General features: G+C 43.8%; 1 protein-coding gene across 2 annotated transcripts in view; it reads left to right on the top strand.

Annotated features, from left to right (window-relative positions):
* MEF2B (myocyte enhancer factor 2B) overlaps positions 1–25,991 on the top strand; it is a 50,040-nt gene extending 24,049 nt beyond the window's left edge. The window contains exons 1-9 of one of the 2 annotated variants that reach the window (XM_088149433.1): positions 6,989–7,147; positions 8,190–8,265; positions 10,374–10,577; positions 12,117–12,245; positions 15,085–15,265; positions 17,353–17,492; positions 19,304–19,397; positions 20,119–20,209; positions 22,745–25,991. In XM_088149433.1, the coding sequence (XP_088005559.1) occupies positions 7,146–7,147; positions 8,190–8,265; positions 10,374–10,577; positions 12,117–12,245; positions 15,085–15,265; positions 17,353–17,492; positions 19,304–19,397; positions 20,119–20,209; positions 22,745–23,051 (1,224 nt within the window). In that variant the 5' untranslated portion in view covers positions 6,989–7,145 and the 3' untranslated portion in view covers positions 23,052–25,991. Of the gene's footprint in view, positions 1–6,988; positions 7,148–8,189; positions 8,266–10,373; positions 10,578–12,116; positions 12,246–15,084; positions 15,266–17,352; positions 17,493–19,303; positions 19,398–20,118; positions 20,210–22,744 lie in introns of those variants that run through there. The other variant, XM_088149434.1, reaches the window with a different exon arrangement.
* Positions 25,992–26,511: the final 520 nt, after the last annotated feature.

Below are 26,511 nucleotides of genomic sequence, written 5' to 3'. Positions count from 1 at the left end.
TTTTTTTCTTGGACATTAACTTTGGTGGCATTTGTTTTTGCAAACAGATCGCTGTCCTTCCCCTGCAAATGTCTACAGTACAGTATTTCTTCCAGGGATTTTATCCAAATCATTTCATGATTTTTTTAAAAATTCCATTTATTGTGCTGGACACGCCTTGTTTATCTGTTCTGAATGACTTCCAAAACAAGTTTTTGTTTTCATCAAAGTCTCTCTCCATTTTCTTAACCTGTTTTAATCAGAATCATTCCTTGCCCTTTTGGACTGCAGTACATTCTTTGCAATTGTCTTTTTTTCTCTATACCCATTAAAGAATATCTTTCATCTTTTTTTTTTTTTAGCAATCTTTAATGCATTTTTCTCTTCCGTATTCCTAATTTTTCCGTTTTTTTCCTTTTCTTCCATCTCCCTTTTTCTCAAGATCCAGTCCTGGCACTACCAAAACGGGTCTGTCCCACTTTCTGAACTTTTTATCGCCTGTGTAGCCTTTATAATTCATTCTTTCATCATAAACAAATTAATCATATCTTTAGATAGATATTTATTCTCTTCCCATGTGTACATATGAATAGACTTGGGTCTTTCAGTGCCTCCATCACTTTTTCTGTAGCCCCTCAACTTGTTACACCTGGTAGAATAATTTGACCCTTTGCTTTGCACACTTTCAGAATTTACCACAAATTTCCCCAGAATTCACACCTGGTTCTTTTGTTGTCACCATTCACTGGAGCATAACATGCCATTAATCACCGCCCTATGGATTCCTACTTTTGTACTCACCCATAACAACCTAGATGGCACCAATTCATTTCTTCGGACCTACATTTTAGCCCCTTTATTCACAATTAAGCCCACCCTCTCACTTCCGTGCAGATCCTCATCAACTCCAGGCTGCAAGATTAGAGCATCTTCTTTCAGACCCTGTAGCACCCTTTCTCTTTGTCTCAATGTCATGGTTGTCACCAGCTGGTCCCATAGAGAGACTCTGCTGCCATCATTGCTTTTGTCAACTGCGGCTTTCACATCCTTTTTAGGAAGACAAAGAAGGTGTAAACTAAATCAGGGGGTTTCAAACTTTTTCAGGCCACAGAATGTGTTGTTTAAAAAATAAATAAATTTCCCGGAACTGCTGATCGAGAGGCAGTGCTCTAGTGCAGTGTTTCTCAACCTTGGCCGCTTGAAGATGTGTGGACTTCAACTCCCAGAATTCCCCAGCCAGCCATGCTGGCTGGGGAATTCTGGGAGTTGAAGTTCACACATCTTCAAGCGGCCAAGGTTGAGAAACACTGCTCTAGTGATAGAAAGTTGGCTGTGTTTGAGTAAATGTTGCTGCTGCTGTTCTTAGCCTTTCACAGAACCCATCAAGTTCTTGTACTAAACCATCCATGATGTGGGATGGGAATCCAGCCCCTGATTGACTGCCTCCCCAAAGGGGGAGTCCACCACTGTTCTAGCCAGACTATTCCACCACTTTATAGCTCTAACCACCAGGAAATTCTCGCTATTATTTAACCTGGATCTCCTTTCTTTCAGTTTCAACCCAGGTCCTTCTCTTGCTCTTGGTTTTGATGGAGAACAAATCTTCCCCCTCTTGCAACAGCCTTTCAGGTGTTTGTTGTCTCCTTTCGTCTTCCCATTTGCAAGTTAAACCCAGCCTATATTCTCCATAAGACTTCATTTCCAAAGCTATTTTCATCCTGGGAGCTCTCTTCTGAACCCACTCCAGCTTTTTTATGTCGCTTGTAAAATGCAATGCCTACAACCGGGCACGGGACACCGAGCAAGGCCTAGTCCAGGGGTTTTCAAAGTTTTTCAGGCTGCAGAACCTGTTCATTGAAAAGAAGTACCCAGGATCCTTAACAGGGAGGCCAAGCTCAAGTGATAGAAGAGTGGGTTTGAGCAAATGTTTTTTCCCCTTAATCTCTCACGGAACCCCATCAAGTGTCTTGTGGAACATTAAGATTCTGCAGAACGCAGTTTGCAAAATGCTGGACTAGATTACCAGTCTTAATCACGCGGATGACGCAGGCGGCTTTTGCTGCTAATAGGAAGGGCAGTGTTAGTGAGTCTGGGCACATCTCGATGAGTGTGCCAGAAGCACGGTCGAAGTCCCGTTTTCCCCAAAGCCAGCACACACTATTTTGTGGCAAGCTGGGGTCTCTGATCAAGAACCCGCCTTGCAGGCCAACATACTGACGCTGCTCTTATCATACCAACAAGGAGGGATATGCAATGTATTGTTACACTTAGGATATTGGAATGCAGGTCTGAGTGACTTTAATAGGAATATTGAGCATCTCAGCATGCCGAGACAGCCTCACCAAGCATAAGAACCCCCGCTTCCAAAACAGAGTGAGAAATTTGGAGGAAGATATAACTTTCTAATGACCCGAAGGGCATTCTTGGCTGCAATTGCGCAGCTCTCTCTTAGCATCAGAACGATTAGAAGCCTAATTGTTTCATATCTATTAGAAAAATTGTCTGGAAGTCAGAGTTTGTGGCTGACAAAATCTGGAATGCTCCCTGTTTGGAGCTGGGATGCTAGATCCATTAAAATCTATAATATTCATTTTTATTCCATAATTAGCCCTTGCAGATAAACGGTCACGAAATCGGCGCTGCTTTCCGGTCTCCCCTAATGAGCTTTCTAGGGAAGGCTTGGCTGATGAAATCTGTGGATTTTTTTACATAAGCTTTGCCAGCCAATCAGGCACCAACCCGGTCCTGTCTTTCTAATGGGCAACCAGGTACAGAGCGGAGCTAACTCTCTTTTCGTGGCTACAACTGCCTTCTGAGCAATGGCAGACTTAGGTTTGCTGTTTTGATGCCTCAGAGGGATTGTGTTGCTCCTCAGCATTTTTAAATATTTTGACCCAGCCTTTCTTTGCCTTCTTCCACTGTTTTCAGACAGCTCCACTTTAAAAGCATCGGATCAGCTGAGGCTCCTTCTCTTCCTCCTTTGAAAAACAGCCACAGCGCTTGGAGCTGTAGTGTGTAGGGGGGTGGTTTTGGTTTGGGGTAGGGATGGGCGACTTGTATCTTGTAGAATGCTAGGATTCTGCAGAACGCAGTTTGCAAATGCTGGACTGGATTACCAGTCTGAATCATGCGGGCGACGTATGCGTGCAGTCCTAAGGTTCTGTTTTGCTAACCAGGATTGCTGAAAAAGGACACCCCAGGCTGCCTCCATTTTAGAGAAGGAAAGCTAGGGTTATGAGATACCGGGGGGGGGGGGGGTAGATGCTGTAGAAAGGTAGAGGACCACTAGAGGGAAGCAGAGAGCTAAGATTTTCCTTATCCCTTTGCTGCCATCTAGCAGTCTGGTTTTGCAGCTCAGTTTTGATAACGTTAGGGCAGGGTTTCTCAACCTTGGCAACTTTCAGTTGGGTAGACTTCAACTCCCAGAATTCCCCAGCCAGGGAATTCTGGGAGTTGAAATCCACACCTCTGAAAGTTCCCAAGGTTGAGGAACAACGCCCTAAGGAAACGCTTGAAAATTGCAACGTGCACTTCAATTTTATAAGATGGCTAACTCAGAATAGATTTTTAGTAATGGAGACTGAACTTACTACGGCGTACAGTTGCACTCAACGATTTGCATCGTGTTGCACATGGTCTTTGTTACTTATTTTTAGCTTATGTTTGGTAGTGATTCTTAATCTCTTAATGTGACATTTTTTCATAACAATATTTTAGATGGCTGTAACCTCCATGATGCTTTTAAATCCCTGGTTTATTTAGCTGCACTATATTCTTTCATCTTTTTCTTGTGTTCTCTTTTGTGCTTGTTTATATATTTTCAGGAAGGAAGGAAGGAAGGAAGGAAGGAAGGAAGGAAGGAAGGAAGGAAGGAAGGAAGGAAGGAAGGAAGGAAGGAAGTAAGGAAGGTAGGAAGGAAGGAAGGAAGGAAGGAAGGAAGGAAGGAAGGAAGGAAGGAAGGAAGGAAGGAAGGAAGGAAGGAAGGAAGGAAGGAAGGAAGGAAGGAAGGAAGGAAGGAAGGAAGGAAGGAAGGAAGGAAGGAAGGAAGGAAGGAAGGAAGGAAGGAAGGAAGGAAGGAAGGAAGGAAGGAAGGAAGGAAGGAAGGAAGTTGCAGCGTAACTCCTGTAAAGTAGGCATATCACGAGGGTTTGTTTGTTTTTTTAAAGAAGTTCCCCACATCTCCTTCCAAAACTGATCCTGACTCATGTATGCAATGGGTCCCTTTCCACTTTAAGGCCCTCAGTCCCTCCAAGAGCATTAAGGGGATTTTTGGTCATCAAATAGTTTGCTTGTCCCTTGATTTCATACAACATGTGAATTCAGACACAATGACTACAAAGCATAATTTATGGCTTCCCATAAACTCAGCCCCTGTAGCTAATTCACTAAGCCACGGTTCAAACAGACCATGGCTTCATGCAATATATGAACCAGCCCTGGAGCATTTGTATAATCTTGCTTTGGAGAACGTACTCAGGCAAGAGGGACGCTTCACAGTGTGGTTTGCTAGCTTGTTGCTTTGCATATTGTGCGAAGCCAGCCACTGCAGATCGGAAACCTAGATTTATCGGAAACCTAATTAGTACTAGGTTTACTAATGGGTAAACCTAGCCAATTACAGCTTATTCAGTAAACCATGGTTAAAGAAAAGCATGGCTTAGTGGGATGAGTGGACACATCCATTGACTTTGGTTTGCTGTGAAAGGCAATAAATAGCTACATTGACTACAGATAGTCCTTGTTTAGTGACCACAATTGGGACTGGCAACTCAGTTGTTAAGTGAAGCAGTTGTTAAGTGAAACCACAACTGGGCTTATGATCTTATTTCAGCTTTGCTTTGCTTTGCAGACCTGAGAAGGTCATAAAGGCGAGGATTGGTGGTAAAGTTACTTTTTCATCACCATCGTAACTGTGAACGGTTGCTAAATGAGACAGCTGCTGAACAAGGACTACCTGTATTAAAAGCTTCATTCCTAAATTTGCTATCTGGCTCAGCCTGGCTTTCCAAACCAAACAGGAAAATATGTGAATAGTCAGAGTTTCACTTGCACCAGCATGGCTGCCAATTTGACTTTTTTGACCATGCCCTGCAGACCGTCCTGTCCAGAGGAGAACAGGGTGATGGAAACCAGTCTCAGAAGAGTGAGGAGCTTTACTAATTGGAAGCCCCTTATAGACTTTTTGCATGAAACAGGAAAAAAATGAACTTATGACTTACAGTTTTGATGATTAGAAAAAAATAGATAATAGAAAAAAGAGGGTTTGTTTTTGCAACCGTAGAGTAAGAGGTAATTTTGTATTTGTACTTGCAATTGCAGTAAAGAAAATTGGAAGCTACTTTCTATTTCTTTCTACTTTTTCTTTTTGCACTTCTGGCTTTTTCTTCTCTTTCTTTTCTTTTCGCTTTATATTAGTTCTTGTTCGTTTTTATCCTTTGTTTCGTATAATAAAATTATATTTGAAGAAGAAGAAGAGGGAGGAAGTGTGTACGAAGGGTAATGGAGATCAGCACCAAGCTAAGAAAAATAGTAAGTGGTAATACACACCAGCACTCAGGAAAACTGGTTACTCAGGAGTAGAAGCGTGCCCATGTTTTCCCATCAAAATGTTCTAGCTTAGAAAAGTAGTTGGAGGCACCTGAAAGGGTCCTACCTTGAAACAAACCCTTTTGAGTCAATGGGAAACGGGCTGGGCCTCCAACGGGCTGCTCCAGTCCCAGAACAGAGATTGGAATGACTCCTTTCAAGATTGGGCCAGCTCCGACACGTAAAATGTAGATTAAATTACAGTACAAAGGTACCATGAGAATATTAGCCACCACGAGTCCTTTGGGAGTGAAAATGGAGTAGAAGCAGAGGCGTAATAAAGAGAACGTCGCCTTAAAACTCCCCTCCATAAAACAGACTGAGTTAAAACACAACCAGTCCACGTTTCCAAGCTGAGAATGCTGGCTTGCAGAGATTTAACTCTGCCGATTAAAGTCTGTTTGGATTTCCAAAAGGGAAGGTGCCAGAAAGATGGAAAAGCAAAGGTGGAGGGAATTGAGATGGTGTTTTCCGTCTTTGAGGCGGCGGAAAACTATACCAGCATGAAATTGATTGTCCCTGTTGGCAGTCTCTAACCCAGTGTTTCTCAACCTTGGCGACTTGAAGATGTGTGGACTTCAACTCCCAGAATTCCCCAGCCAGCCTTGCTGGCTGGGGAATTCTGGGAGTTGAAGTCCACACATCTTCAAGTCGCCAAGGTTGAGAAACACTGCTCTAACCAGCCCGTTTTCAGCTGTTGCTGTCTCAATAAATCACTGCTTCTAAAGAACTGAGATGTTTGCCTTTTGCAAACTGAACGTGCTAAGTCTGGAAACACGCTGGGTGGGGGGGAAGGGGGCTTCCCCCTGGGAGTTTTTTTTTCAATTTCCCCTTCCCATCACAGTCCTCGGGCAAACATCTTGCCGAATGCACCTTTCGGTGCCCTGCGTGGGTGATGACACATTATGTCCTGCCCCTTGGGGTCATGGGAAGTCGGTCACCATTTCCTTCCATTTCTTTTAAAATTAGTTCTGATCGGCTAAATATACCCAAGATGGTTAAGAGGCAGAAGATAAGAGAGCAAACAGTGGGGCAGGGAAAGGAGGGAAATTAAAAGCCCCAGCGCTTGGAATTCACCCGCAGGAATGGAAATCTTCAAGTCCTCAAAACCTCCAAGCCAGCAACAGGAGATTTCAGATCCTCCGTCGTGCCATTACGGCTGGATTCTTACCTGCTAAATACGTAATATAATAATAATCCTATTATATCGTCGTATAGACCTGCGTGGAAGCAGAGAAAATTTGGCTGTAAAAATGCACCCAAAAAATCAGTTTTGACTTCTCCGCGGACCAGAGCTCAGATTTTTTTTAAAAAAATCACGGGTTTTAAATGGCGGTGTAAAAATTTGCAGTTTCCCACCTTTTGCTGCTAACCCGTTTGCAGTAGGTAGGTAATTGCCGTGTGCGGACATCGCCCACGCAGTTTTCAAGCTAAAAGTTATTAGGAGAGCAGAGGAGACGAACAATTCTGCTGATGCCGGAGAATTTGAGGTAAACGAAGGAGACATTTCTGGTTTCCCTGCTATTTTGGTTGCAATTTCACGGGTTGCAATTGCACAGCTTATCCACGGATGGGCTTATATGTGAGTATATACGGTATGTCATATATACTAATGCAACAGCTTAACATCCTGGTGTGGTTCGTACCATGTGTTAAGACCATGGCTGCGATCCTACACTTTGCCAAGCCTCAAATTAACTAACTAGCTTAGCTGAGTATATTGTGTGAGTTGAATCAATCTGTAACTTTATCGATAGAAAATAAGACATTATCTATGTGTGTTTTTCTACTTTTTCTCTTCTCTTTTCTCCCGTTTTGCCTGTGCTCAGACTGTAAGCTCCATGGGGCAGAGACCCATTTCCTTATTTTTTGCAAAGTTTCTTCCACGTGTTATATGGTATAAAGCAGCGAGGGGCACACAGTCCAGCGGTGTGGTTTCTTGTCATTTTGCCATGGGAAACACATAGGAATGTAGCATACACCCTAAGATAGCCTTCGTGTGGTTAAAAAAGCAAAGGAAAAAAAAATAAAATCCCTCTCCTAGTGGGTAAATTCAGGGAAAAAACCAGAAAATTTTCCCCACCCACATACATGAAAGTCCCACCTCCTTTTATTCCATTGCCCACCCTCCACAGTCTTCAGCCTTCCCCCCAAAAATGTTAAGACCAATCTCTGATTGGCAGTAAGTTAACAGTCCCTGTACCAAATAAATTAAAAATTCAGTACAAAGTTTGAATATAGCAGTTAATTGGCAAATCCCATCTCTCATCCCTTAATTGTGTGAACAGTCTCCACAAAGCAAGTCAATCAGTCTGTAAAATGGGCATCATTGTGCGATCATGTTATCACTCTTTCTACTGCCAGACTCAGGTGGTGAATGCCAACAAGAACTGGCAAATCCAGTTTCCTTTCCCTTCGTACCCTTTTAGGATCAGCAGTTCATGCAACAGCTAAAAATATCCCTTGGACTTCCATAAAACCTAAAATCCTCCAGATTCATAGACTAGGAGCTGTGATGACTAAGCTGGTTTGGAACTGGATTCAGCTCTGGCTTCAAATGTCACTTCACCAGTGTAAAAGCTCCCGAATACATGAATAATGCCCTTTTTTTCCTCTTGTGAAAGGTCTCTCATCCCCCGGACTGCAATGGGCCGAAAAAAGATACAGATTAGCCGAATCTTGGACCAACGGAACCGGCAGGTAAGCGCCTCTAAAATAGAAACGGGCTAGCAATCAGATGCCCCTCTGACCAGATTCTTCTGCTATGGACTACAGCTCCCATCATCTCTAGCCAACCTGGAGAGACTTTTTAGATTGAAATAGCCATTTAAAAACTCGTGGGACAGAGAATTTAGTGAGGAGGGATCAAGGATCTTGGGACAAGTTCACAAAAATCTTTCTTCTATGTGCTGATATTTTGCTTTTCAAGTACCCTATCAACTATACTCGGAATCTAGTCATCCTGTCCAACTTCCTTAACAGCAAATTACAAACAAACTAAAAAACCCAGACATTGATTTTCATACCTCATTTTTTTCTAATATACTAATGTTCATATGCAACTTTTCATCTGTCTACACATACAACCACAATTGTTCATCTGTCTACACACATGCATAGACATACATGGCCACATTTTATGTGACACTTCCCCCAATTTCTGCAGCTTTAGAGGCTATTTTTAAGCCACAAACGTTGTCCAAAAATTGGAGCTGTATTATGACGTGCTATTCTAAATAGCGGTCCAGGAACTGTGAGTTCCTTATGGATTTCTCTGCGATATACTCACGCTTATGGATGCAGAACAAGCAGCTTTCTGTAAGCCAGGGTAGCACAATGATTAAGATTAGATTTGGATTAGAAAGGCCTAGGATCAGCTTCCCACTGTTGGGTCTATCAGCAGCAAGGCATAGGATGATCCAAGAGTCATGGATAAGGAACATAAAGAAGGAGAAGCAGGATGGATGGGTGGATAAGATAAAGAAGGAGAAGCAGCAGCTATCAAGAAGAGAGAGAGAGATTAAGGAAATCTGCTGACTCATTACACCCGAAGACCTGTTAAAGGGACGATACACTATACCAGGGTTTCTCAACCTCAGCAACTTCAAGATGTGTGGACTTCAACTCCAAGAATTCCCCATCTTGCTGAGGTTGAGAAACACTGCGGTATATCCATTTAACCACAAACCTTATTAAGTGACTTTGGATGGTTAAGTCGAGAACCAGAGTTTCCCAGGGCAGAGATGTCAGTTATGTCAACAACCAACTGTTGCCCGGCTTAGCTGCAAGGCTGAGAAACGCAGGCCCCAAAGTCTTTAAAGCATGGGAAGAGTGGGAGAAAGAAGAACCTGAATGACGTTACAGTGGGTTTAAGGAGGGAGTAGGACCTTCATGTTGACAGAGGGCAGTCAGCTGTTTTAGTGGCTTCTTCCTAGTGTGCAATAAAGACTCTTATTTAGCTATGCCCCGTTGAGTGTTGAGAGTGTTGAGCTGAGTGTGAGGCCAGAGCCAGTCAGGTATCTTGGAAATTCTGACAAGGCTAACCAGGGAGCTTGACGATAAAAAAGCTAATGTTAATCGTTATCAGGGGTGTCTGCAGGGTGTGGTCAAGAAAGTCAAGATGGTGGCCATGACAGTACAATGGAAGCTCCACCCTTTTTTGTTTGCATTGCACTGGGCAAAATTTTGGTCACCATCATGTCCACCATCTTGACTTTTTTGACCATATCTGCAGATACCCCTGCTTATAAAAGCAGTAATATACAGGTAGTCCTCAGTTAACAACGGTAATTGAAACTGGGAACTCCGTCACTAAGCAATGCAGTTATAAAGCACAATATCATGTGACCGCACCAACTTAGAACTGCAGTTCTGGCAGTTCCAGTTGCTGTCATTAGGTGAATCCCACACAGTCATTAGGCATGTCACATGATTACTATTTGGGACCTCCTGCCAGCTTCTCCATTGACCTTGCCTGTCAAAAGCTGGCAGTGAAGGTCGCAAATGGTGATCTTGTGACTGAGGGATGCTGCAATGGCATAATTGTCAGCCAGTTGCCAAATGCCTGAACTGCGATCACGTGACTGTGGGGACGTTGCAGTGGCTGTAGTTACAAGGACTGGCTGTAAGTCTCCTCATTCAGTGCCGTCGTAACTTTGAACAGTCACTGAATGAGTGGTCGCTGAATGAGGACTACCTGTAATCTAGAAATGGAGTGCCAGATGATTCTGCAGGCTTTACGTTCCTGGCCTCAGTTGCAAGTTGACCCAATCTACCCCCTTCCTATCTTGTTTCTCCTGCCTTTTTAGGTCACATTCACCAAGAGAAAGTTTGGGCTGATGAAAAAAGCCTACGAGCTCAGCGTCCTTTGCGACTGCGAGATCGCCCTGATCATTTTCAACAGCACCAACCGCCTCTTCCAGTATGCCAGCACAGACATGGACAAGGTTCTCTTGAAGTATACCGAGTACAGCGAGCCCCACGAGAGCCGAACCAACTCAGATATTCTGGAGGTAAAAATGTGGGAAGGCTCCTAAAATTCAGCTTCCCCAACGTGCTCTTCGGATTTTGGAATATCAAATACCATCTTTTTATCATAGTGAATCTGATGCTTTAAGATCAGCGTTTTAAAGGTGGCAAATTGCACGTGTTCTGTGCATGTATAATTTGGCATAGCATTTAGCTCCTCTGTGTTAGTGGTGCAGACATGTGGTTTGATAGTCCTTGCTTAATGACCATTCATTCAGCGACCATTTGAAGTTACAACGGCACTGAACGGGTGGTAGTGAGGACCGGTCTCCAAAGTTGCGGCCACTGCAACCAACCCCCATTTGGTCATGTGATCAAATGTGGGTGCTTGGCAACTGGCCGACATTCACAACCGCAGCGTGCACCAGCTCCCCCCACTCACCTGTCTCCCCCCATCTCTGACCTTTTAGCCGCCCTGCACTCTACCACTGCCGCTGCCCCCAGCTGACCACCATCTTCTTCCTCACGCTGCTGGCCCGAGATCCAGGCACTGGGCAAGGGCACGGCCCCAGGAGGCATACAGCGAGTGCAGCCAGGCCTCGTCTGCCAAAGAGAGCTCGCCAGGCCCGCTGGGGAAGAGGCAGCAGGATGGAGCTGGCAGAGGAGACAGGGCAGTGGTGAGGGTGGCAGTTTCCTGGGTGAAGGTGGCAGCTGTTGGTGCCATGCTGCCACATACTCTTCCGTCTCCCCCAGCTGACCTTTGCCGTTTTCTTCCTCCCGTTGCTGACAAGGCGTTCCCAGCCAAGGCAGCTGCTGGCCCTTCACGAGGCCTTGTCAGCAGCAGGAGGAAGAAGGTGGCAAAGGTCAGCGGGGGGCGGCAGAGTTGGCAGCAGCAGTGCAGTGTGGCCAGAAGGGCTGAAATGGGGGGGAGATAGGTGAGTGGGGGGAGTTGAAGTGGAGGCAAGCATGGAGGTCAGGAGAAGCGTGAGGTCCTGGCCTAATGACCGTAACTGGAACTGCCGTCGCTAAGCAGTGCGGTCAGGTGATGTTTCACCTAATGACCAAATCATTTAGCGATGGAAATTCTGGTCCCAATTAGGGTTGTTAAGCAAGGACTACCTGTACTGCATTGTGATAATTTTTCCTCCAACATGTTTCAGCGCACAAATGTGCATTAATAATCTGAAAAAAGAAATCAAGAAATGACTATCCATATTGATACAAGCCCACCTAGGAAGCAAAACATATTAGCAGAAAGCATATGTACAGAAATGTGTACTTTAGCAACAGTCATATTCAGAAATATTTTCTGTTAAATTATTTGCAAATAAATCTATATTAGACAAAAGTGACTGTATTCAGAAAAATGTGTACAAAAATGCATAATAATTTTCCTGCAGCCATTTAAAAAAAAATACTGAATTTTGTAAATCTCCTTGAAGAGTGCTTTCTATCCATTAAGAAGTGTAAATCAAAGACAAATTGGGTGTGTAACTTAGTTGCAGTTCAGGTTAGCTTTATTTAATAGCCTTGTATTTCTTTGATTTTACATAAATATTATTAATGTGTTTAAATCCGTGCAGACCCTGAAACGAAAGGGGTTGGGCTTTGAAGGTGCAGAACTGGATCTTGTAGAAGCTTTGGACCCAGCTGAGAAACTGAGGCAGCTTGGCGAAGGAGTGGACCTTAGATTAGCACGTCCAAAACTTAGCGTGAGTTACTGCTTTGGGTGAAAGAACTGCTACAGGTCCTGCTATGAGTTTTCCACTCATTTGCCCCTAAAGGTGGCTTCAAAATTCTTTTTTAAATACACAGTAGAGGTGTGCAAAGCAGGTTGAATGCAAACCACTGTTAAACATTCAAAAAGGATTATTTTGACAGTAGTGGAAGGATTTGGATACTGTTCTCAATATTCTGGACTAGAACCGTTCCAAACTCAGCTTGGAAACCTTCCAGAATTGTCACAAAAAGTGCCAGGATGCTTCCAGCTGGATTGAAACAGAATTTGAATAGGCTGCAAGAAATTTGCTCACTTTTCAAAATGTTGCAACGGAGCCTCCAACCCCAAAGTATAAGGGGAACTGATGCTTTAAAATGCACACTACTGGCAGTCCTAAAGGATAGAATGCATTATATTAGGGGAAATGGCCTGCTAAAAGTTGCATGTCATATGAATATGTATCATGCATGGATGAGAATTTCATACATAATACATGCACATTTTTTCATGTGGACCTCTTTGTATTAACCACCATCCCGCCCCGCCCCTCAAAGGTGGAAATGAAACAGAATGAATGTAGGGTCAGAACCATGAAAAACGGAATGAGTCCAGATTGAGAAGATTTATCCATGCTTAATTTTGAATGTGTTACGCCTCACTTTATGTACAACATATCGAATGGGACCATCTGAAGAGAGAGCTTTGTGGAGTTACTTAGTCAGACTTCTGATACAGGTTCCATTTTGTCTTGCTAAGACTTCTGAAAATTACCTTGATAATTGAATATGGCCACCAGTCTCTCTGTGGATCAGTGTTTCTCAACCTTGGCAACTTGAAGATGTGTGGACTCCAACTCCCAGAATTCCCTAGCCAGCATGGCTGGCTGGGGAATTCTGGGAGTTGAAGTCCACACATCTTCAAGTTGCCAAGGTTGAGAAACGCTGCTGTGGATACATCCCTTTATGCCTGCAAGAAGTCCTGCCTCACTGTGTGTGTGTGTGTGTGTAATAAAATAAATAAAAATATTTTTTTATTTTTATCTTGAATTTTATTTTATCTCTTTGAATTATAATATAATTATTATAATAATTATTATTATAATATTGTATTATATATTATATATAATGGGGCAGGACTTTAATATTATTATATATTATATATTATGGGGCAGGACTTTAATATTATTAAATATATATTATATATTATATATAATGGGGCAGGACTTTAATATTATTAATATTATATGAGATGTATCTTTAATATATATTAATGATTCACTTAAAGATACACGTCATTTTTTTTTAAAGGACGATGGAACTCTGCAAAGCATCATCTTTATTACCAGTTTTTCTTCTTGGCCCCAAGAGGCCCTCTAGGCCATATTTGAAAGATAAAAATAAATTTTAGTTTCGGTCTAGGGTATTGTCTGAAAGTGTACTCACCTGTCAGGAAATAAGTGGAGATGGTAAGAAGTATCATGAGGAGCCTAAATGGAGTGGCTGGGAATAATTTCCTCAACTGCCTTTGATAGGTCAGTGTTTTGGGCCCGGGCCTGAACGTCACGGCAGCCATTGGCAGAAGGAAATACCTTGTGCCCGCTGATTCGGAACCAACAGCCAGACCGATGCAGGTCTGAAAGGCTTTATTGCCACGTCACAGATGTCCTGATAACAGCTGGGAATTGGGTAATTAGCCAGAGTCAGAAAGTCTGCAACTCGCCTGGTGACTGGAGCAGTTAGCAATTTGCTCACCGAGAAGAGCAGAGAGAGCTACCCAAGTTATCTTTGACAATCTGGGATCAGAGGATTCAGGGAATGTGAAGCAGAGGGTCTGAGGGCAGGGCCAGGAGCAAAAGCTGCAGGAGCAAAGGTCTGTAGTTTGGGAAGTTGTGGGCAAAGGAGGGGCAAGGGCCCAGAGGCCGCCCAGGCTGGGGTAGCCCAATTGGGCATGCTGCAGCATCAAGGAGACAAGATCCAGGATCACCCTTCAGAGCTGGCACAGTGATCTTGTGTTAGGTGCTCGGCCAGGATCTGGCGCCCAGCTCTGAATCGGGCCCCACCGGCTGCAGACGCTCGATTATTTGCAGACCACAACAGGAAAACCCAAGGCAGCCATTTTGTGAGAATGCTTTCAGATTTCCAAACGCGTCCCAGAGGGTTGCTGACTCTTGATACCCAAAGGCTGGGTCCGCCGGGGAACTGCAAGCAGCCCCCAGCCCCCACTTGCGGTCTCCAGACTCCTTCCCCTGGATTGTCAAAGCTGAATATTTCTGTTCTTCCTTTTCCTGTTTGGAGGGGTTGGAAAGAATTGAAGCTGTAAAATGGGTGCCTTCTTACAGTGGCTTAGACAACCAAGAGCAATCTGTAAAACTAACCTGCCCCCCAAAAACTGGACTGATTTTTTTCCCCCAAACAAACTAATTCGGTCAAGCCAGCCAGCCATCTTCTAAAAGCTATGAGAAAGGGGGATTTAAGGATCTTTAGGGATGAGGAATTCCAGAGTGTGGGGACCACCGCAGAGAAGACCTGTCATTTCATCCATGCCCCCCTCACTTCACATAGAGCAGTGTTTCTCAACTTTGGCTGCTTTAAGATGGGTGGACTTCAACTCCCAGAATTCCCCAGCCAGCAAGACTGGCTGGGGAATTCTGGGAGTTGAAGTCCACCCATCTTAAAGCAGCCAAGCTTGAGAAACACTGACATAGAGGGAGGACTTTCAACAGATCTTCCCAAGATGTTCTCACCAGACAGGTTCATTCCATTCTAGGTCAAAAGGACCCTAATAATCAAGTTTTTCCCTCCTGATCTTTTGACGTTCTGTTTTCCTTGCAGTCGGCCGCTTCCCTGTCTAGTCTCGAGGGGGCATCCATGGGAACTCCCCCATCTGGAGGTGAGGGTGGGGCAGGCAGTTCAGGCGAATCTCCTCTTCAACAGAGTCGTCCACAGCAGTTCAAGCCAACAATTCCCAAGCCAGCCTTCCCTTCGGTGCGCTCCCCGACAACTCTCGGACCAGGTGGGTCATTCCCAAAGGATGCCTGGGTTTCAGTTTCCAAGTAAATGTGTTATCAGGGTTTAAAGGCGTGTGTCTGCATTGATAAATGGTAGCATAGATCAGTGTTTCTCAGCCTTGTCAGCTTTAAGATGTGTGGACTTCAACTCCCAGAATTCCCCAGCCAGCATGGCTGGCTGGGAAATTCTGGGAGTTGAAGTCCACACATCTTAAAGTTGACAAGGCTGAGAAACACTGGCATAGATCATTTAGATGTACTTACAGCTAGAGATATGTCAAGATTCTTCCTTCCTCTCCCCCCACCACATGTATTATCACTCTGGATTTCCAGAGCTATTCAGGGCTTTGTTGCCACTGATCCTTTTCAGAATTCCCAGAGTGGGTTGAAAAAAAGCAGGAAAACGCGCAGGTACAAGATAGGTGGTACCTGGCTTAACAGTAGTCCTTGTCCATGCTTAATCTTAATTAAACATGGTTAAACATGAGATTAAACATGAGCCAACAGTGTGTTGGAGCTGCTAAAAGAGCCATTATACCACAGAGATATAATGTTGAGATCATGGGAAGTTACTTTTTCCTCTATACTGGCCAGACCGCAGCCGGAATACTACGTCCGGTTCAGGTCTCCACAATACAAAATTGATATTGAGAAACTGGAAAGAGTGTGGAGAAGAGCCACAAAGATGGTGAGGGTTTAGAGGCTAAATCTTGTGAAGAAGACCTGAAGGAACTGGGTCTGTTTAGCCTAAAGAAGGAGAATATGGTAGCAGTCTTCAATCCTTAACTGGTGATCACAGAACAGAGGGGGTGGATTTATTCTCCATAGTCCCTGAGCATAAGGCAAGAACCCATGAGTGGAAGTTTAACAGGGTGAGATCCAGACTTGCAATAAGGAAGAATTTCTGTGTTTTAAAACAAGGATAGGGGAAAATGTAAATAAGCAGATGGGTTGTTTAAATAAGGAGGAGGTGGAATCCTATGTCTTAATGGTGCTTCTGCAACATACTCAACTCAGTAAGTTAACCCATTTTCAAAGTTTCCTCTAAATCACGAAAAGCCCCCATAGTTAAAAGCATCCAGCTTGGGCAAATTCAGCCACTTAGATTTCTAACAGGGGTGTCCGTGGGTGCAGGGTCAAATAAGTCAAGGTGGTGTTTGCAACTGCGTGATCAAAACCTGATCATTTTTTTATATGCATCTTGAGCTTTTGGATCCGTTTCAGATCCAGAGCCAAAAAGTGCTCACATAACAACTGCCAGCAGCTCCTTAAAGCAGATTAATCTTTTTCACCAACATCATGTGATCCTGGGAAAAGATATAGTTCCTACACACACATCCTTGCACTCCCCCAAGCCTTTTTTCCCCTTTATTTTGCCTGGCAGCATATTTTATGTCTCTCAGCCTTTGTGATTCCATGTTTGAGTTCCACTGTGAAACTTTGATGAACAAACTTTTGATTCAATGGACCACATTTGTATTCTTTCATCCGTGAAATACCAGACCAGCCTGTTGTTTCCAAAATTTGTACGGACATTTGTGTAATTGAATAATTGATACTTTGACATCATTTGCATCAATTTACATCACCTTTTGCATAATTGACTTTATATCATTCATTTCACTTTCTGTCATTTGTAGAATTATATAATTGATGCTTTTGCATCAATTTACTTCATTTGCACAAATGACATAAATTTGGATTTAACAGACATTTAAACAGACATAAGCTGAGGATTATGGTAGAGAGGGCAGCGATGTCAGCTAGACATCATTAGACCATAATATCAATGGGGCAAGGCTGGTGGGGCCATAAAAAATTTTACAATCCTCCAGATGGCCCAAAAACTCTTCTAAGTGTTATGCAAATAGAAACAAAAGCAAGGAAAACCTACTAAATAATTATTTAAACAGTGGTTTCCTGCCCTCTCAGTGACAAGCCATACCACTGCATTTCAGTGTCTTGGTAAGGAGGGGGATCTAGGAACAGGGCTTCAGGGAGGGTAGCCACAGGCTGCCGCCCACCTATAATCAGGAGTTACGTCCTCTGGGCAGTCATCAGTCTGAGCTCCGTCCCTTTTCTGACCCTGCAGGTATCGGGTACTCGATCTTCTCTCATAGCAACCTCAGCCGTGTGTTATCAAGCAAAACTCCTCCTCCGCTCTACCTGGGGGCTGACTCTCATCGGGTGGAAGGGCACCCATCTGCAAGCAGGAACAATCTGACATCAGCTGTGAGTAACGATATCCATCTATGTTTGGGGGTAGATAATCCAAATACACAACTTTGAGAGCACAGCCAAATGCCAAGAGGGTAAAGGCCATATGCAGATATAGGCAGGGCTAAAGCCAGCGATGGGTGGAGCAAAATAAAAAATGGGTGGGACCAGTCCTTCTCAGTTGTCCACCTCTTTCTGTGTACCTGAAGGGTTGCTCAAGAAAGAACAAATTATTCCTGAATGGAATACTGGTCACTCACAAACACCCAGAGCTTTTGACATTACAGGTAGTCCTCACTTAATGACCACAATAGGGACTGGAAAATTGGTCAAGCTGGGCGGTTGTTAAGTGAGTCACCACTTGACTGGACCAGTTTTATGACCATTTTTATGATGGTTGTTAAGCAAATGACTGCAGTCGTTAAGCTAATCCAGCTTCCCCAGTGGACGTTTTGCCAGAATTTGCTTAACAACCATGTGATTGGCTTAATGACCATGTGATTCACTTAACAACCTCAACGCTTAATGACTGTCATAAAAAAAGGTAGCAAATCACAATCATGTGACCGCAGGGGGTGCTGTGACAGTTTGCGACACTTGTGGGAGTACAGGTCATATAACGCTTTTTCTGAAGCCATCATAACTTTGAACTGTCGTTAAACGAACGGTTGTTAAGCAAGGACTGCCTGTAGATGAATCTGGGGCTGCACATTACCTATGACTTCACAGCTAGGCTACGCTTGCTCTGGTTGCCTCAGCCAAGGACTGGCAGCATCCTAGGAAATGTACTCCTAAATCCTGCGCAATTAATTTTGGGGGTAGGGTGGGATCCATTTGCCCCTGAATTGTAGAGTTCTGCCTTACTGAGTGCTGAGTGAAATTCAAGAATTATCTGCCCAAGGGTGGGAAGGGAATGTTATTCTCTTTATTATTTTATTATTATATAGAGACCAGTACAATGAGTAATTTGTGATGTTCAAGTTCAGTTGCAATGTCCTGATCTGTTTAAAGTCTGAAAACAGTTTAAGATTGTTTTAGCCCTGAGACCTCTAATCATAATCAACTGCCCAGAGTCACTGGGAGTCAGGCGGCGAATAAATTTAATAAATATTTTCACTTTACTAGATAAAACTGCAGAGGCTTCCATCCAAGAGTGCCAGCTATCCTGAGGTCTACTGCCACTTGTTCAGATATAATTTGATAAAAAGGCCTTCCTGGTTCCAACATTAAGAACTTAAATTCAAACATTGCCCGGAGTGCTGCATGGGCGACCTACCTCTCATTCCATTTCTTTCCTATATGATGTACCTTCTCTTCTGCATTACTGATACACAAATGTGCATTGATAAAACTTTGGGGGGAAAAATGGCCATTTTATTGAGTGTGGAGGAAACCACATCCCCATCAAAACTGGCAGAGCAAACTAGTATCTATAAACAGCCAGCAAACCCCACACTCCCTCTTTCAGACTTGCAAGATTGGTATCAGCCTTACCAGGTAGACCAGACAGGAAACACGACCAGATGAACTAATTCTACTTTATTGTAAAGCTACATTAACAGAATCTTGCAAGTCTGAAAGTACAATTTTCTTGCCGTCTCCTTTAACAGCCCAAGAAACTAGGGAGGGTCCTTTCTGAGCCTCTTGCCCCTTCCATTATCCAGTTGTGGGGTATGCTGTCTTTTATCTGACTGTTCCCTAGGCTCTTTGCCCCGTCTCCCAAGGTCTTTCCCACATACCATTACATCTATTAAAAGGAACATTTGATGGGTTGATAGATGAAAAATGTTATGGGAGATGTTTTCAACCTGACTCTCTCCCCACAGCGCACATTGTATCCTGGGCTTCAGAATTTGCCCACCGGAAGTCTGCCTGGACGTGGGCTACCAGGTTACTCCTTCCTCTCCTCCAGCCCATCAGGTAACACTTGGGGTTTCTAGGTGTGAATAAAGAAACTCATCTCATCAAGGGCAAGGCCAACCTTAGTGAGTTTCTGGAACCCGTGTTCCCTTAAGTTTCTGAGTCCTGTGAAAAATTTCCTAACTCTGAGAGCTGTGAAGCTATGTGGAACAGCCTGCTTCCTGGGGTCATGGGGGCTCCACTGCTGGAGGTTTTCAAACCAAGGTTGAACAGCCATTTGTCTGGGATGGTCTGAGGATTCCTGCTGTCAGCCCTTTGAGGTAGACCAGGTCAGGAAACAGACTCCATAAGTCTAGTTGGAACTATATTGATGGAAGCTATAGTAACAGAATCTTGAAAGTCTGACTGAGTTTTCCTCTAGTGAATTAGGGAGAAGTGAGTCTTATCCTCTTTCTCACACTTCTTCTGTGTCCTGGACTTAAAACATACTTTATTCAATTGTTGCCTTGCTTCTCCAAGATCGATCTCCTTGGCTCTCTACATCTGCCCTGGGCAGGAGATTGGACTAGAAGACTCTGAAGGTCCCTTCTGACCCTATAATGCGATGTTATGATAGCAAGCAGTTTGACACTTCCTGATGAGCCAAGTGTGGTACAAATACAATGAGCCAGTCCAGTGGAGCTCTGAGAACTTTCTTACTGTTGGACTCCTTTGACTTCCAGATGGATCTTCAGTCATAACATGTGTTTGCCTTCTTGTTTTTCCATTGATTGATTTTCAGAATATACTTTGGGCGAAAGCACCCCACACCCCTTTGGCTTCCAAGGAAACACCACAGCTGCATGGCAGCACCGAGAATATCCAGTGCCAGGGTAAGAAGTGACTCACCACTGCATAGAAATTCCTCTGTGCCCGAATCCGCACAGCATGCTCAACTAGGCTAAACATGGGGTTGGGTAGTTATATTTCAGCATGTTATGGGAACCCAGCTGTTGTCTTAGCGTGTTGTATGAACCAGGACATTGCCTTAAGCCATAACATGTCAGTCTGTTTGGTTTGTTAACCTACATTTGGCTGTTGTGTGAATCCAGACTCTGAGTATGAGCTGTGATTCTGGGTATCTCTCAGAACAAATTTTACAGTTGTGAGATCCAGCTAAAACAAAACCAGAAAAGCTTAGGGGCAGGGGGCACTGTATTACAACCATGCAAGCAGTTAAGTTGCGAAACTGCCCTGTGGTTTGGTGTTCAGGCCTGTATAGTTGGTGGGTAGGCCAAATTCAGCCCTCGAGATTCACAATCTAATCCTTAGCAGATAAATAACCTGATCAACTTCGGTGGAGTTCAGCTTAGTAGATCAGGGGAATGATATACAGGTAGTCCTTGATGTATGATCATTTGTTTAATGACCATTTGAAGTTATGATGGTGCTGAAAAAAGTGACTTATGACCAGTCCTCGCACTTACGACCATCGCAGTGTCCCTGTGATCACATGATCAAAATTGGGGCACTTGGCAACAGGCGTGTATTTATGATATTTGCAGCATCGTGGGATCACATGATTGCCCTTTGCAACCTTCCCAGGGGGCTTCCAACAAGCAAAGTCAATGGGGGAAGCCAGATTCACTTAACAACCATGTGATTTGCTTAACGACCACATCACTTAGCAACAGATGTTCTGGTCCCAAATGTGGTCGTAAGTCGAGGACTACCTGTAGATATAGTATACCTGGACCTCAAGAAAGCTTTTGACAGATTGGCTCATGACATTCTCTTTCACAAAATGGTAAAATATGGGCTAGATATACTACCGTTAGACTCAAAGTTGACTGAATGACCACACCCAAAGATGAAATAACTTGAGCCCTTAATTTCATTCTCAGATGTACACATCAACTCATAAAATGTATATCAGATACATAGATAATGCATTCCAAGGAATCAGACCCTTATAAAACAGGTAATTCCCCACCAACTGTTTTTAAGAAGATAGAAAAACAAGGACATGCAAGTCTCTTTCACAGGTACTACTGTGAAGGCAGGTTGCCCCCATCCTATGCTCGTGCTTTGCATTTTTCCTACAGAAAAATTCAGTTCTGTTTCACCCTGATAAACTCCATTCTGTTAATTTCCACCCACTGATCAAGCCTGTCAGATCTTTTTGAATCTTCTCACTTTCATCTACACCATGCTGGCTGGGGAATTCTGGGAGTTGAAGTCCACACCTCTTAAAGTTCCTGAGGTTGAGAAACACTGATCTTCACTATTAACCACCCCTCTCAGCTCTGCGTCATCTGCAAACTTGATAAACGTCCCCTCCATTCCTTCATCCAAGTCATTGATAAAAATGCTGAATGTGGCCCAGGACTGAAGCCTCTGGTGCTCCAGTTGTTACTTTCCTCCAAGATAAAAGGGGAAATTTTAAGGTACCTTCTGGCATAAAAAGGGAAAGGGTCTGATTTGGAGTTTATGGTGATCCTCTTTGTTTTGCTTTAGAGGCAGTGGCTCTGAAGCTTTTGCCCTGTGTTCTAGTCGAACCCTCCTCTTTTACGCTGGGCTAATTCCAGGATTGTGATTACTAGATAATCTGAAATCCAGGGATTTAGATAAGGAGGATCTTGGATGCCTCCTGAGGCTAAAGGCACGTGTGTAGGTGTGTGCCCCATGAGAAGGTCTAAAAAAATAGAACACATGATCTACTTCTCCTCCAAACTGGATGCCAAGGGGATGAACGGAAGCTTTAGTAAGACGTTGCTGCCCTCTTGCGGCCACGTTCAGTATCTGCAAAGACCTACTGAGCAGTTTCTGCACCCAAGGGACTGCAAGCTGGTTGTGATGCAAAAGTGAAAAGGGCAATCTTTGGAAGCTGCTCTCCATTTTAGTGGAGAAGGTACCTTAGAATTGGTCAACAACAGGGCATGACATTAACAAGGAAGAAAGGGTGTGTCTTTGTGTGCAGGGGGGTGTCCTGGAGCTAATTTTTTAATTGTGAGTCACCCTTTGGGGGAGATGGGCAGCATATAAATTTAATAATAAATAAATAAACCTTCATTTCACGCTTTAACAGAAAAGTTGTCAGGTTCAGCCCAAATAACTCCAGAGACAATGCAAATACAGTTCTGTTGCGTTTATTAGCTACAACCTCCAGACAGAAAATCTCCCCAGACTGAACCCTAGTTCCCAAGCCAGCCAGCCACAACACCGTTAATTCCTTAGGGAGGTGCCAGCCTCATCTTCCTGAACTTCCCACGCTCCTGTTGGGGGCTAAGAACACGCTTATCTCCCTGACCATGGCCTTCATAAGTCCATTCCATCACAAAAGTGCACCTCTGTCCCCAGTAATTCAGAACATAAACAGATTTCTCTGAAGTTTTAGATACGTAATGTATATTTCTTTTTCCCTACAGAACAGCGGGTCGGATTTGTGACCAGACTACTCTAGCCCCCAGCTCGCCTTCCTTGCACACACAAGTCAGTGTGAAGTCGGAGCGGGCTTCCCCCACAGCCAGCTGTTCCTCGGCTGCTCCCCAGCTCTCCACATCTGTGCGTTCCAACCTCTACAATGTCCCCATGGACCTCCATTCTCCGGAAGATTATATCAAGGGTTATCATTACTCGTTCCTTCTCTCCAGGCCTCTGACCGAAGAACAGAAGCAACCCAGTGCTCCCTCCCATCGCCTGCCACTGTCTGCTACAGAGGAGTGGCAGAAATAATCAGGGGCTCAGCTTGTTCACACGTACTCTGTGGATGTGGCTGTATGTACGAGCGTGCATATGTGCAAGAGAAAAAGCCACTCCAAATTGCGTTCTTCTGTCAGTCATAGTGGGGCCAGAGTGGGGAAACAACTGATTGCAGAATTGTACGTGCGAGAAAAGCCTCCCCTTAAAAGAAAAACTCAGGAGCTGGTAGAACAGAGCAAGTTATTGGCAGCAGATTTGAAACACAGAAAAGTGTCATTCTTCTTCCCCTTGTGTAAAAATTCTCCCAGCAATAAGCAGTGGTGATTCTGCTTAGGTTAGAGATGGCTCTGAAAAACCTTTCGTCAGAAACGGTGAACTAAGGATAATGCTTGTCATTGCTCGCTTGTAAAATGGGACTTCTGTCCACAGGCAAAATACTTTGGAGTCGCAAACGTGGCTAATCACCAGCATAAGTCCGCTGCCTTTAGAAAGGTGGGAAAAGAGAGACGGTAGGAGAGGAAAGATGAGTTAAGGCTGATAAGGAAAACTGCATTTTTTTCCCCTACTTGTGATGCCTCGTGCTTCAGAGAGAAGCCAAAATATTAATGATAATAATAATGATCCTGAAATTGCATTGCTAAGAATATTTTGTCCAGAGTGACACATAAGGCTAGTGTTTGAGAAGTTTGGCCAGATGTTTGGGAGGAAGGAAGGCCCACCTGTCCTTTGCACAGTGATTTGTCAACTAAGCTGCACATGAATTGCACCCCTACTGCTGCCTGGCAGGGTATTTATGAAGGAGAAGTCCACAATCTGTTGCCTCCCTACCCAGCCATGTTTCAAATAAGCGCTTGATTGTAGGTTAATGTACATCTCGCACTGAGCTACGGTGTGATTTGCTTGGTCTCAGCTTACTGCAGTGTGTGAATCCAACCAGCGTGGCATCTTAAAGCCAACTGAAGAGAATATCTGTAGCTGTTGAACTGTGGAGTCCTTGGTGCTCTCTGAGCTTGGTGATTGTCTGCAATGACGTTTTACTACCCAACTAGGTAACGTCATCAGTGCGCGTTGGCAGAGGAATTCTGGGAGTTGAAGTCCATACCGCTTAAAGTCGCTAAGGTGGAGAAACTGCCAGAGCCTTTGCACCACAGAATGCCAGCAAAGCTTCCTTTCTCCATTAGCCCTTCTGATTGGCCAGTCAGCCAGCCAGTGGCAGACTCAACTTGCCCGTTGCAGCCAATCAGCATTTGGGAGGCATGTTCTGTGATAGAGAAGCATTCTTTTAAGCTGTTCTGTCTCCCCAGCTCTTTTTCTTGGAGGTCTAGTTATTCAGAATGGGTCAGTTTAAGTTTAGGTAATCCCACAACATCACTAACCAGGTCAAGGGTGTTGAGGGAGGGGGGTGTTAAAAAAGTTCAACATGACAGCCATGAGCACATGACTGAAACCCTGCCCCTTTTTATGTTTGTGATGCGTGTAAAAAGGGGACAGGGCTTCAATTGCACCATTGCAGCTATCATCTTGACTTTTTTTGCCCTCCCCCCCATTCCCATAGTGGGAGAAGTTACTTTATGCAAATGACCGTTTGCTTTGATTAAACTGACTGGATCAATTAATCTCTTGTTGATGTTCCAATAACAAATTAGCATCCTGCCATTAACTCAGATGAATGTTCCATGGAAGCAGGGCCATTGAATCAGGAAGTAAGCACACAAGCTGTATTCACACAACCCATGGCAACACATTTCATCCGGGTGTGTTGTGTGAATCCTGACTAAGTGTCTGCAGGATCACAGCTGAGTGATGCTGTGACAATAGCGCTCAGCATAAGGCTATATATTAAATTCTTGGAGCAGGCTCCGGGTGTCCACATGCACGCACATAGAAACCGGTGGAGCTTCAATCACACTGTTGTGGCTGCCACCTTGACTTTTCGACCACACCCTGCGGACACCTCTGGAGCAGGCAATTTTATTTCCAGCAGCTAATGGTCAAAGAAGCAGCCCATAAGAGCAAGGATCTGTGAGAAAAATTTGTTAAAGGCCAGTCATTATCTGTGCCTTTTTATTTTCCTCTGCTGGAACAGACGAGGCATCTGTGATCAAGCTGCAGGAATCTTCCTCTGCAATTTAAAAGTGCGTATTTCCCCAGGAAAAGGTCCCTGGAATGAATATAAATATATAGGCAAATATATTTTCCTTTTTTTGTGAAATAAGATGGAGTGTCTGGACTATCTTTTCCTTCCAGAGTGGTTGTGGTAATCTCTGATCCCAAACCTTTCTTTCATTGCCCCCAAATTCCTTTCTGACTTAACCTGCTAAAATTTGGTAGTCCAGAGACTAAAAATCAGTGGCACACCTGTCACTAAGGGAAATGCAGAGGGCTGTAGTATAAGATTTGAAGTAGAATTACATTGTTGAAGTATATATCAATTTAAAAATAGCTGGATAACTTCTCAAAGCCCAAAAATAAACACAAACTTTCACGTTGCCCACATAACTCCACCAGTTTTTTCATCATCACCACACCTACTGTGGCCTCAGGTACACCACACCTTGCCAGCCACCAGGAGGTCACCAACCCCTGTAATTAAGCAAGGTACTTTGTGTATGTTCAGAAGCATTCTTGCCATCTTTAAAAGAGCATTTGTAAGGATTCAAGCAGAACTCTTGACAAGTGGGTCAAAGTGAGATACCTTTCAGGGTCATTTTCCTGCTTTTTTCACTGAACTTTTTTGCATTTTTTCTAGTTAGAGAATGTTGGTGGATGGGGACAAATGTCTGCAGATCCCAAACATGTCATTTTTATGTTTCTCTGATAAATGGTTTGAGAGAGGGAGTTGTGGTGTCAGAGTAAATGCAAAATGGACATTTTTGCCACCCTATCAATTGAGTACTTGACATCTATACAGTATGCTGAAGGGTGGACCATTTTCAATGATTTGCATTCAAGTTGGAAATAAAAATAAATGTCTTTCAAATAATTCTGGTATCTCAGTTGTGTTGTGGTTTTCTGCCTCCTTGTATTTGTTTGCTATGGGGAAATTGCTTCCTATCTTGGACTTCTGCGTTCACACAACACGCTTAACCATGTCAATGATAGCATTCACACCACATGCTGAGTTTCACTGGTTTTGAACCTTCATGTGTTGGGGGCATGCATTTGGTCAGTGTCTGGTTCCATGTGTTCTTGAAATGGATTAATTAGGTAATCACTAACCACGTTGAACCTGGAGAAACCCCCCAAACCTTCATCTCAAGTTTTCTGTGATGGTGGTGTAGAGTTAAGCTTCTACCACTAGATGGCGATGTCTGCTATTTATTTTTTTATAAAGCTGCTCCCTGAATATTTTCTGCTTCTGCAGATTAATTCAAAATAGTTGAATACCTTATAAACCTGTGAAGGGAGCATGATCCATGAAGCCCCTCTCAACAGAGATTTTAAAAGCTATGGAGGTGCAGTCCTATATTCATTCATTAGATTTATACCCCAC

Source organism: Python bivittatus, unplaced genomic scaffold (genome assembly GCF_059951505.1).
Source record: "Python bivittatus isolate LINGU-HERP-01145 unplaced genomic scaffold, Pbiv_v1 ctg000580_np1212, whole genome shotgun sequence".
In the NCBI taxonomy this organism is placed as follows: Eukaryota; Metazoa; Chordata; class Lepidosauria; order Squamata; family Pythonidae; genus Python; species Python bivittatus.
This window is presented reverse-complemented; position numbering and strand designations above follow the sequence as displayed.